We start from the raw sequence: 13,433 nt of genomic DNA, 5'->3' as shown, positions 1-13,433 counted from the left end.
AATATATGTTTATTTATTTATTGATTTATTAACATTTATCATGAGATCAATAAAATATATCAAGTGCAAGTAAATTATTGTACAGTGAATATACGTAGTATTTTTTTTTGTTAATAATGCGGAGGCAATAATGTAGGAGTGGCCTCTTTCGCAGATGAATTGTAAAACATGTAATTATCATAGAATCCTTCAATCGTATATTACATATGACAACATCTTCGTCGATAGAGAAGTCCGAATTTAGTAACGTGAGCTCATTTAACAAGGTCATGTACATCTCTAATCGATGAAAGGATTATTTTAAATATAATTCTGATCCTTGGTTTAAATGATTTTTATTTTTTAACCTACAAATTGCGTTTGTCGATATGTATTTATTACATTTTATATTTAAATAGTTAAATTTTATTTAAAACAGAAACTCGATTTATACATATACATTAACCAAATGGACAATACTGAAAATTAACATGAAAATGATGTTATTCAATATTTTATTTCATTATTCCATTAAATAATTTCAATTTTTTATTCGTTTCCTTTTTTATTTCACTATTCGATAAAAATGTACTTTTGTATATTATGAAAATTTCGAAGTATAAAGTTGAAAGGTTTATCTGCGCAAGCGTTGTGAATCGTGTCAGCTTAGAACCAAATACATATTGCTTTTCAATTTATGTTTATTTTCATCGATTTGATTGATAGATGGTAAAGATACAATTTGTTCGTAATTAAGAAATATATATGGAGAAATAGAGTATAAATTACAACACAATTATGTACTTTCGTTTATAATGTATGCAGTAAGAGTGATTTTTATAAATATCATACCTGTAGTAGTCATAGTAAGGTTTTTTGAAAGCAAATTTCATTTGCAGGTTCAAGATTGAAGATCCATGTAAATAATGTTTATATAATTGCTTTTTTATGGACAAAATGCGTTTTTTCCGTCGAGAAATGTTAGTTAAACATAAAATAATGCTGGCACATAACGAATGTATGATTTTAGATATATTAGTATTAGCGGTACTATTTGGAGCATGTTTCACTATATTAAAACACTTTAATAGAACAGTTATGTTTTAAAACACACGCAAAATGATCCCAAAAACTGTCTGGAAAATATTGATTTATACACGTTCAATCAACAGGTGTGGATAGAACGCAACTGTTCACGTTTCTGACAAGGCTTTCACGTGTGATTCTACTGAGCGAAAGGTTCATTCGTTCCACCTCACTAGATGAAAACGCTTCGTGCGACACCTCTAAAAGGCAATGCGAAAAGATGCATTGTTTTATACAGTATTGCGTTTTATTATTACAAAACATATGTTGATTACTAAATGATTTCATAAAGTTCTACATTTTACACAATAAAAGGGAGTTGTAAAAATAATGTAATGTTACTATTATAAACATTTATTTATTAATTAATCATATAAAAATATAACATAATATAACGCGTATGATGTATGTACATTGCAATGTACATATATATAATGTGGTTTATTAATTGACATTTTCAATGAATTACAAAAATATTTGAGTAAATTTGAAGTTTATTAAATTGAGTGTATTGCAAAAATTCTAATTTATTAATATTATTTCGATGTATTATGATATGATGTATATACAGGGTGGCTCACGCAATTAAGGCAAGATATATAATATAGGGATAATATTTAAAGATGTAGCTGCTATCTTTTTCAAGTGGTTGGAGATCAAAAATCTGTCACGAAGCAAAGTTGAATGATATTACACATAGATGCTACATATCTCAATATTACTTTTATGCACTTCTCTACATAGGTGTATCAGAAAAGTGCAACTACATCTTTTTCTTAAATAGAATCTTATAATATTGAGTATTCGAAAAGTTTTTCACTCTCTATAAAAAAAGGATTACGGTACTCATGCTCTAAAACTAGTAGCTTAAAAATTATTTCATTTTTAAATTTACTCTTACTTTAAGTAGTGTGTCAAATAATGCGTCCAAGTGTACTAAATCAGTATTACGGATACACCGAAATAATTAAGCAAAAATGACGTATCTTAAATAATAAAATATTTCCATATTTTCATTTTATTATGTGATAAATATTATTACAATGCTTCCTACGTTTTTCGCACAGAATTTTATTCGACAAATTAAAAAACGTAAATGTATTCTAATGTTTTACCAATTTTCTAATTTTTCCAATTAGTTGGAAATAGTTTTCAACATCGCGGTTAATGCCTATAAACATCAAGCATGGATTAAAATAATCTATGATAAAATGATATGTAGAAAAAGTTAAAAATATATACAGGCTGAGTCACATAACTTTTCCGCTCCGAATAACTTCTAAAGTGTGTATTCTATAAAAATATTTTATATAGAAATTTCACGGTACTGAAGGAAATATATGATGCTGAAACGGGGTTTTTTAAATAACCTATTTGTTTACGAGATATCAGGATAACTTTGAATTTTTTTAATGAAAGGCGTACCTTTTTGCGTTAAAATTTAAACCCTGTATAGTATGTAACGAATTTTTAAGCTCAATTTTTTCAAAATTAAAAATATATTTCATTCTAATTTTCGTCTTACTTTTGCATGATGAATCCTCATCTCAGTTGTATCACGATTTCGAGTACGTACTTTATAGAATAAAGCTTACAAATTATTGGTTGAAACAGATTTTAATATTATAGCATTTTACGAAATGGTTACCAAATGTTATTTTATAAAGTTATTTCAAAAATACTTTGTATAAATACAAATTTTTGTTATTATATATACCTTATCTTCATTAGAAATAAATTTAAACGGTGATTTTTAAATTATAATCAATAATGTCATCTTAACAATTACGTATGCATTGAACATGATTTCTTATAAACCTCGCGCCAAAACCGAATTTGGTTAGATTCTTAAGTATTAGTTATTTGAACAGTTTAAATAGAAAATTATTAGTGAATTTTTTATAGTAGAAAAGCAACTTGTTTGTTTATAATTTATGTAGTTATGTGAAATTTTTTTTAAATTCTTAATTCCTTTATAGAGAAAGATTTAACTATGAATCTTTATAAAATAATATTGTGGCATTTATAAATTTCTAGGTTATACGTCTATATATTTAAATTTGTAATACGACTTTGCTAATTTTTTATTTTGTTTAGCTTTAGAAGATATGAAATTAAGGCGTACAGAGTTACAAGCTGAAATAGACTCTCAAGCAGAAGAGAAAAGTAATTTACAAAGAGAAATAGAAAAATTGTCTTGTAAATTAACACGCTTAAATGACAGTTTAACTAAAAGAACAGCTGTTAAAAATGAGTATGATAGAATCATTACGGATACAGAAACGGCATATGTGAAGGTTTTCTCATTTATCATTAATACTTTTTCTATATTTAATAAATGCTTCATATTTGTAAAAGCAAACCAAGATTTACAATAGGATTTGTTTGTACCATTATAATAAAATGCTAAATGCTTTTGAATCGTTTAAATTTTTATTATAAAGTTTATATAAAATGTACTATTATTTCAGATTTTAGAAAGTTCACAGCTTTTATTAAATGTGGTCAAGAGAGAAGCTACAAGTCTAGATCAAAAATTACTTAAAACCAATATGGATAAACAACAGTATCAACAATAAATGCACATATATTAAATAAACGAATAAATATATTTATTAAACTCTTAAATACAAATAAAAACAAAGTTATTGATTACAAAATACAAACTGCGTTTTTTAAAATTTTGTAACTTAGTTTTAAAAATTGTTGTCACATTTACATAACATATTTTATAATACACTTGTATCTTGATTTTTAGGATACAATGATTTTATCCAATCATTTCTTTCCTTTTTAATGAGGTTTATGAAGTAATAACGTTTATTGAACAAATATGTTTAATGTTTATATTACTGTTAATTATAACTTGTCCTAACATTATAACTATAATTTATCCTAATATTAGTTAGAAATTTTTTTACTTAAATAAGAACAATCTATTACATATTTGTTAAATAATAACTGGTTATGTAGGTGCATGTAAACTGATTTATGTATCTATGTTTGTTCTCAGAATTGCTTTTAAATGTACTCTATACTAAACGAATTTTATAAGAAAATATTAGAATAGTATACATCATATGATAAATAATTTGAATCAGATTTTTTATGTCTTATTACAATTATGATTTTAGAATAACATATTGAAATATTAATTATTAAACATTTGGAGCATGAGATACTTTTATTTTTACACACTTAAAATTTTGTTCATATTAAAATAAGATTTATAATAAAAATGTTTTAGAACTAATTAGAGATTTAAGCATTACCAAGACCTTTTTGTTCATTCCATACATTCAATAATTCATTTGGATTTCCATATCCATGAGAAGTTACTACATATTTGTAATTGAATTTTGTATAATCCTTCTTACGAAAATGAAATTCCTCACAATGAAAAGGTTCAATATGTGCCTTTTTTGCAACTAAGCCTAAAAAAATATCATCCAATCTAAAATGCTTAGTATAAAAACTAGTATAATACATATCCAAAAAAGCTTCTTTAGACAGTATGTATGCACCAGCTGAAATATATGGTGGCCACAAATGGTATGGATATTCACTAAGAGGAACATACCATTTAGAAGATTTATGGCGATGGGGTGAAGATACAAATACAAATCCTGCAAATAATCTAACATCTTCTGGAAGTTCGAAATCAAAAATTTGCCTTTTTGTTCTATTCAATGTATATCCATTTTGCATATTTTCTTTGTTAACCAATTCTAATTTTATACTATTATTTTGTTTAAAATCGTTAACTAAAGAAATTGTGTTTAATGTTTTGTTATAATTATTTTGTTTTAATCTATGAATAATTAGATTTGCAGAAGTTGTTTCTTTTAACTTTCCATGAACAAATAAATCTTTTTTATTGGAATTATATATACTTTCTCGTGTATTACTGTTGCTACTAGATTCTTCACTTTTATCACTGTCTTTAATTGTTCTTTTATGAGCACCAAATTTCTTAGGTTCTTTTAGATAATCTGGATAGTTAGCTGGATTTCTTACAAATCTTAAAACATTTTTTACAGAAACATATATATCATCATCAACAAACATATAAAATTTTGAATTAGGACAATGTTTTACTAACCATTTAAAACTCATCATAGTTTTAATAGTATTATTATAGTATGAATCAATAAAATCTGCTTGTATCACATCTTTATATTTTGCAGCCTCAATCTTTACTCTTGCTTGAAGTTCATCATCATGTGGATGTACACCCAACATAAAAATTGTTCTTGCAGGTACATCAAAAAATCTGTTTTCAAAACCCCAGGAATTCCTAATTGTTAATCTTCTCTCAAAATTTTCTATAGCAGATTTTACTACATACACAACACGAAAAGTGTTATATGCAGTATCTATGCATTTTTGTGGATTATTGATCACAAACTTATATTTATATTCATTTATAGGATCAATAGCAGGCTTTTCATTATGTCGTAATGCATTTACAAATTCATGTACATCACCTTCATATGGATAAACAAAATTTGAATCATAGGTAATTTCAAAAAAATGTGTAAATGCTCCAAAAAAATCAAGCAGCATAACAAAGCCAATACAAATGCAAACAAACTTCAACTTGGTTTTTGATGTCAGACACAAACTTCTTTGCAAACAAGGGTGAACTAGACAATACATCCTTGCAAAGTAGAATTTTACATAGTTTTTGTTTTGTTTTGTTATTCATAAAAATCTGTAAAATAACCGTATATTTATATTGTGTTCTAATATAATACATTAATAAGAATGTGAATAAATCCTTACATAATTACCATACACACACACATATGCACTGCCGGCCATAAGTATTACAGCACCTACTGTATTTGTGCAAGATGTGCTATCATTGCCTTTTATTTGTGAACAATATATATTATTTTCTGGTTTCGATTAAAATACTTGTTCAACTGTAAGTATTTGTCAAATATATGGTTAATTTGTAAATTTGTTGCGTTTTATTTGTAAACAGTGTGTATCATGTCGTTGCCGAGAGTCTCTTACGTTTCACTACGAATAGTTTCTCGCATCGGATTGTTCGGATACACGAAACGCAGATAGTTGCAGTGTGGGTCTTTGCACACGTTAGGCATATTTAAGTAGTGCGTAATGTCAAATGACATTCTAGAAAGATAGAAGTAAGGTTTTTATCTCTGGACTCGATTCGTAGAGTTTAGTTTTCTTTCAAGAGTGGTACGATCATCATGGCGTTGAAAACAAGGGAATTATTGGCAGAAGAACGTTCACGAATTGTTACATTATCTGAAGAAGGACATTCAATACGGGAAAAAGCAGAAAAAACTGGTATCTCTAAGTCTTATCTCTAAGTCTGAATACGCATTGAAGAAATTCAGAAATACAGTCAGTTGTTTATCTCAAAAACGATCAGGTCGTCCAAGAAAGACAACTATTGGTGAAGATCCTTTGTTGCAAACATTAAGCAAACGGAATAGACGCAAGTGTGTCAGAATTAGCTGCTGAAATCAATATGAACCGAAATACACCGATTTCTCTGACGACGGTGAAAAGATGACTTCGCCAGGTGGGTCTTTGGGGATGTGTTGCTGAAAGAAAACCACTTCTAAGGCAACAACATAAGAAAAAAAGATTAGAATTGGCAAAAAGGTAATAAAATTGGACGGAAGAAGAATGGAAAAACGTACTGTGGACGGACGAGTCCAAATTTGAAATCTTCGGAGGAAAACGGCGTGTACACGTTCATAAGATACTCGATGAAATAGTAAATCCCGAGTGCATAGCACATACTGTAAAGCATGGAGGAGGTGTCATAATGGTGTGGGGTTGTATTGGTTCCAATAAAACTGGAAATTTGATAAAAATTGACGACATTTAAAAAAAAACAATACTTGGAAATACTGAAGAATCACGCCGTACCTTATGGAACAACATTAATTTGTCAAAATTTCATTTTTATGCATGACAATGACCCTAAACACACGTCAAAAATTTGCAAAGACTACTTACAATTACAAGATAGTAATAACACATAAATTATGGACTGGCCACCACAATCACCTGACCTCAACCCTGTAGAGAAAATATGGGATGAGCTCAAACATAGAGTACAAGGAATGGGACAAACGTCAAAAGGAGATTTGTGGAAACACAAACCATTTGGAATGAAATTTCAACAGACACCATATGGGAACTGACTTCAAGAATGCCAGAACTTGTGAAAGCCGTCATCAAGAAACGTGGCGGTTATATCGACGAAAATAAAATATAAAGCAAAATTTCGATTTTAATCATAAATCTGTCATTTCACTCAATTTATGTGTGCCTTATAACATAGACTATTAAATAAAATAAAATTGGTTGGATTTCCTCAATAAATTTGCAACATTTTATTATGGCCAGCAATGTATATGTAAAATAAAGAATGTTTTAACATAATATATGTATTTATTAATATCTCAATTAATTCAATACTTCTTTTCTAAAACGTAATTTGAAAAATATATTTGATATATTTTACTAGATATACTGCACAATTTTAAATATTACTTTGCTAGAAATAAAATTATAAAACACAAATTCTACTTAAAATATTTTGTCATTTGATACCTCATTGTTTGTTTGTATCAGTAATAAATATATACATTATCACGCTTAAAAATTTTAAACTTAATACTTTATTTCGCAATTTTTTCATCAATAGTAAGACTTTTATCTAAAGTTTCTTGACATGTTACCAACCAAATATAATGAACTATTGGAATTTTCAAAATTTGTTTGTATGATACAATGTTAATATGATGCAATATTGAAATGAAATACATGGGAATAATAAACGAATTTGCAGTGTTAATAAATAAGATTTTATGGTAATGTAATTAAGTAATAATTAATTATAACTTGATACCTTTTTAAATTAGAGTTTTTCTATTACGCGAATTTCAAATGACGTTTAAACAATTACGTATTACATGTTACTGTTGAAAATTTAGTTTCTTTATGTCTATAAATTTTGAAGAAAATTTTAAATGATCGATGCTTGCAAGCAAATCAAAATTTATATTTCTAATACAAGTTTATCTATTGTAATAGGTATTTAATTCTTAAAGGTAGTTATAGACTGTACGAATACTTCTATCAAATTGCTAGAGTGACATTTCTCTAACGTTGGTAAACCTTTGCTCTGAAGTCAGTAGTTCACTTTAAAAGAATCGGAGCAAAGATGGACTCCTAAGAAATTTTTATATACAGCAATCATTCGACTTTGGATTTTCTTCGTTAAATTTCTTTGAAACAATTGAGATTATTCTTATATGACCAAGCCTGTTGTGTGAATGATGATTGTACAGGAGCCAGTGCAGGTAAAATTAACAATATTTGAGAAAAGACTGCCAGTGACGTGCGATTTTCTATCCAGGTGCATCCGCACTTATTGATACTGACACAAGAGATCGAAACCGTTTATATGAACGTTTGTTTCTTAACGGATTATTGATTTTAAGTTTTATGTAATATTTTATATTGTTTTGTTTATTTCGTGATATGCTTTTTATCAGGTTATCAAAACACTACTTAATATTATATTATATACATTTTTACGCGAGGGTGAACTTCTTTGGGGTTGTTTGCTTTTGCGAAATGGACATAAATAAGAGGGGATATGACTATAAATAAGTATAAAAGTTTACGACATTTACGACTTTTCGAATTTCGTGTTCAAATCTATACATTCTTGTGGGTTTAAGAATATTATTTTGTACATTGATAATTATACTAATATTAGATACATGTTTATGTATTTGTAAAATATTTTTATCATTAAGTACTTACATTTGTTTTGTTGAAACATTGTGGTACATATGATTACAGGCAGCCATATGGCATTGTTTAAATCATTATGCTTATCCAGATGCAATATTTTTAGCAGAAAGATTATGTGCAGAAGGTAAGTTCTTTTTTTTCAGTTATATTTTTTATAATGTTTAATTTATCCATGTATTTAATTATAGCATTGTATTAATATGTGAAATATTTTTTGTAGTTGATACAGAAGACACTTTATTTCTTTTGGCAACATGTTATTATCGATCAGGTCGTGTTAAACAAGCTTATGCATTACTTTCCAAAAAAGCTCCAAATTCTGCACAATGTAGATTTCTTTTAGCTAAATGTTGTTATGATTTAGAGAAGTGAGTACAAAATTGTTCCATTTTGTTATTTTGATTTAACTATGTAATTTGATATAAAAATTTCCAGATATGCAGAAGCAGAAGCAGCGATAATTGGAGGATATTATAAGCAGTTAAAAAATTTGGAGGAAATAGCTACTCAATTTGGTGAACATGCATGTTTTTCACTTCAGATTATAGCAAAGATTTATTATAAAATGATGCGTACAGCAAAGGGAAATGATGCACATAAATTGGCTTTGAAGTTAAATCCATTTCTTTGGCATTCATTCGAAGAATTGTGCAATGTTGGAGAAGTGGTAGATCCTACAAAAATTTTTCAATTGGATAAGTTAGACAATTTTACAATGTGCCATGGTAGTATACCTACTCCCACTTATGCTACTGAATCTGATCTCATTGTACCTGCTAATAATTCAAACGGTACACCTACTACAAATGGCACTAGTGTGTAAGTATATAATTATTATAGTATTTAATTATCTTTACATTATATTACTATAATATATAAATATGTCACAGTACTCCTGCACAAATGACAACAGCATCAACTATAATAAATGGAGTTGGACCTGGTATACGGTTACATTCTACTGTAGATGAAAGTCCACAAAGTTTACCTACATATTATAGTCATTGTTCTTCAATATCACCAAGAGTTAAATTTCCACGATGTCGTAGCATGTTCAATAATACAATGAGTCCTCTTACCCCAAGTTTTGGTATTTTACCACTGGAAAATAATACACCTGAACCAACAGTTCTACCTTCACATACCACTCTTACAGAAACTAATGATCAGAAAAGTTTAGCAAAACGTGTCAGTAGTTTAAGGGCTCATGTAGGGGTAAGACTTGAATAATCATCAAATTCATAAATATGTATTAAATGTACTAAATTATGTGCAAAATATTTCAATTTCTAGCAATTAATGTCAAGAAAAGAAACTCCTTTACAGCAAGGGAAACCAGTATTTTCACAATCAGGAAATACGAGTAATAGCGCCAATATTGTAACAGTTACACCTACTACTCCAACACCTGCACCACCAACGTTGCAGGGTACTAATGTTAGACGCTCATCGAGACTCTTCAGTAATAGCAACTCAGTCAAGGTAGATTTTTTTATTTTGTTTAAATTTTTCATTCTTAATTATTGGGTTGGCGAGAAAATAATGTTTGTTTCGAGAGCGCTAAAATAAATATTCTTGAAGACCTTGAAAAGGCCTTCTTTAATCATAAAATTATTTAAATGACAAAAATAATTAAACAGTTTTAAGGAAGTTGAAGCGTGCATTTCAAACCCTTTCATCAAAAAGCATTTTACGAAAATGGTGCGAAAAAACTTTGGAAATGATGAAACACAATTGTTAATAATAACGGAAAGTACATTGTTGATTAAAGAAAGCTTGTATACAGCGTGTTCTAACTGAACCACAGCACATAAGTATTTCCTTTATTTCCGATGATGCGATAAAATATTTAAGACATAATTTGATAAGAAGCAAAGGAAATATTTAGGTATACTAGTTCTAATGGAATTACACTCTATGTAGTAATAATATAATTTTCCTTTGCACCTAAGAAGTGAATATTACTTTTTTATCAATCCGATATATATATACATTGTATAAGTATAGTAGAAATATTTTTTTATTAGGAAAATAATAAATCCCCAAATAGAAACAAATTTGCTACCCCTAAATCTCCATCGCGGAAAACAAAAGCTAGACTTTCAAAAACTAACTTAAATAAAGCTAATTTTAACGAGCTAAACGAGAGAAATCGAAGTGAGAAAGAAAAAACTGAAACAATTACATCGGAAAAGGCTGTAGCTAGTGTAAATGCATTGAACAGTCAAAGCAGTACTAATGTTTGTGCAGTAACACTCCAGAAACAATGTGCTGGTATGTAGTTAATACTATAAATTTCATTTTAGAGAAGATACTTTTCTTCAGAACGATTTATGTGTTTTATATATTTTTAGAGGGTTTAATGTCATTACTACAAGAATTGGGAATGGGATATCAACATCTAAGTCAGTTTAATTGTACTCAAGCTGTTGAAATATTAAGTATGCTTCCAGCACAACATTATAATACGGGATGGGTATTATCTATGCTAGCTCGGGCACACTTTGAAATGATAGATTATAAAAAGGCTGCTAGGTAAGAGTTTAGTAAATTACAAAACTACAAAACTGAAGCAGCCAATAAGAAATTTTAACTGAATGTTTCTTAATAGTTATTTTGCCGAAGTAAGGCAGTTAGAACCTCAAAGGACTGATCTTATGGAAATTTATAGTACAGTTTTGTGGCATTTACATGCTGAAGTGCAGCTCTCTACTCTTGCACAAGAACTTGTTTCTGAAGATCGTAATTCGCCAGTTGCTTGGTGTGCCACTGGAAATCTGTTTTCTGCGCAAACAGAGCATGAAACGGCAATTAAATTCTTTCAAAGAGCTATTCAGGTATATCATTTATTTAGTCATGTAGACTGACGTGAATTTTAATATCTAATTTATAGAATACTAAATCATCTCCATTTAATAATAAGTTTATACTGATTATATTTGAAATAGACGTTTTGCTTTAAAAATTTATAGGTAGATTCTAATTTTCCATATGCCTACACACTTCTTGGTCATGAATATGTTATGACAGAAGAATTGGATAAGGCAATTACCGCATTTCGTAACGCTATCAGACTTGATCGTAGGCATTATAATGCATGGTAAGTTTTGTTATATTAAATATGCCTATTTTCTTTGAAAGTGTAGGTAGATGTAACAATTTTCAATGTTAGATTTTGGAAATAATTAAATTTAGACAGTTGAAAAGATCGTTTGAGAAACTATAGGATTTTTATTTGTAATAAATAAAAAATTGTTTGCCTGATAACGTACATATATTTTTTATTTATAGGTTTGGTTTAGGAACAATATATTCCAAACAGGAACAATATAGTCTAGCAGAATTGCATTTTCAACGTGCTTTACAAATTAATCCACAGAATTCGGCAATAATGTGCCACATCGGTGTTGTACAACATGCACTAAAAAAAACTGACCAAGCTTTAAAGACTCTCAACACTGCGATCGCAAATGACCCTGACAATACGTTATGCAAATTTCACCGTGCAAGTATCAACCTTTCAATCGGTCGGCACGCAGACGCGCTTAGAGAATTTGAAGAGTTAAAAAATATTGTACCCAAAGAGTCTCTAGTCTATTATTCGATAGGAAAAGTAAGCATTATTATGATTCTTTCTGTATATTATTTTTATATTTTGCGTCCTTTTACTGAGATTATTTTTCTCTTGCAGGTACATAAAAAGTTGGGTAATACCGATCTTGCATTAATGTACTTCAGTTGGGCATCGGATTTAGATCCAAAGGGTGTCAACAGTCAAATTAAAGAAGCTATACTAAGCCCAGGTCAAGGAGACGAAGAATCACCGGCAACTCAATCAGGTAAGTAATATAATAGTACTTGTATATAAGACAGCACGAATTTTATATAAATGAAATTTTTCTGTGAAATACTCGCTAACATTGTTTATAAAATTGTTATCGTACCATATTTACGTAAATATATACGCGCAGACGAACAGCAGATGCAGAATAATACGATGGAACAAGATATAGAAACCAATAGAGAAGGAAGTGTTGCGGGGCTCGCCGCAAATGTCTCAGTAGAAGCTCATGCCGATGACAGTGACGAGAGTTTATGAAGATATCCTATTGTGTGCAAGATTGCTATAGAATGAAGCATTATTGCGCCTCACTATTTATCTTTTGTATTGATCGAGTCGATCAATTTTTCAACTAACTTAGCTCATTGTGAATTCATACTTTCGCGTGCACTCGTCAGTTTTACCCGAGCAGCGATTTATTAGACCTTTAATGTTTAAATTTATTTCTCTTAGTCCCTTAATAGTGTTGCCTAAGTCTCTTAATGGTCTGTTTGGGAAACTAAAACAAAAATATTGTTTTTCTATTCTCTGAATCATGCAGGACGGTTTATTTTTCGTTGCATCTGTCGGAAAGAGAAGAAGGTACATCTGAGCAATTGATATCATCATTTGAATGAGAGAGAAATTCCGCAATATCTGTTTCATCGATTTGTACATTACGCGTTTCATTGTATATTTTTTTATGATTTTTTTATTTTTATATATATATATA

General features: G+C 28.9%; 3 protein-coding genes across 3 annotated transcripts; 2 read left to right on the top strand and 1 right to left on the bottom strand.

Annotated features, from left to right (window-relative positions):
- The first annotated feature begins 1,241 nt into the window (after positions 1–1,241).
- Positions 1,242–3,644, top strand: LOC108576854 (13 kDa deflagellation-inducible protein-like). The gene is given in 4 exon segments (XM_017939917.1): positions 1,242–1,256; positions 1,259–1,302; positions 3,155–3,362; positions 3,537–3,644. Coding segments are annotated over 4 exon segments (375 nt in total).
- A 682-nt stretch (positions 3,645–4,326) lies between these two features.
- LOC108576887 (beta-1,3-galactosyltransferase brn) lies at positions 4,327–5,724 on the bottom strand. The gene has a single exon (XM_017939951.1). It carries the CDS (start codon positions 5,722–5,724, stop codon positions 4,327–4,329), a length of 1,398 nt encoding a protein of 465 aa, XP_017795440.1.
- Positions 5,725–8,313: 2,589 nt separating this feature from the next.
- On the top strand, positions 8,314–12,979 carry LOC108576886 (cell division cycle protein 27 homolog). The gene is made up of 13 exons (XM_017939950.1): positions 8,314–8,420; positions 8,929–9,004; positions 9,101–9,248; positions 9,316–9,699; positions 9,771–10,095; positions 10,174–10,362; positions 10,908–11,154; positions 11,235–11,415; positions 11,492–11,717; positions 11,853–11,980; positions 12,172–12,493; positions 12,572–12,719; positions 12,852–12,979. The coding sequence occupies exons 1-13, from the start codon at positions 8,394–8,396 to the stop codon at positions 12,977–12,979; spliced, it is 2,529 nt and encodes an 842-aa protein (XP_017795439.1). The 5' UTR covers positions 8,314–8,393.
- The last annotated feature ends 454 nt before the right edge of the window (positions 12,980–13,433 follow it).

Source organism: Habropoda laboriosa, unplaced genomic scaffold (assembly GCF_001263275.1).
Source record: "Habropoda laboriosa isolate 0110345459 unplaced genomic scaffold, ASM126327v1 scaffold561, whole genome shotgun sequence".
NCBI classification, from domain to species: Eukaryota; Metazoa; Arthropoda; class Insecta; order Hymenoptera; family Apidae; genus Habropoda; species Habropoda laboriosa.
The sequence above is the reverse complement of the archived record's forward strand: the minus strand, read 5'-3'. Positions and strand labels throughout refer to the sequence as shown.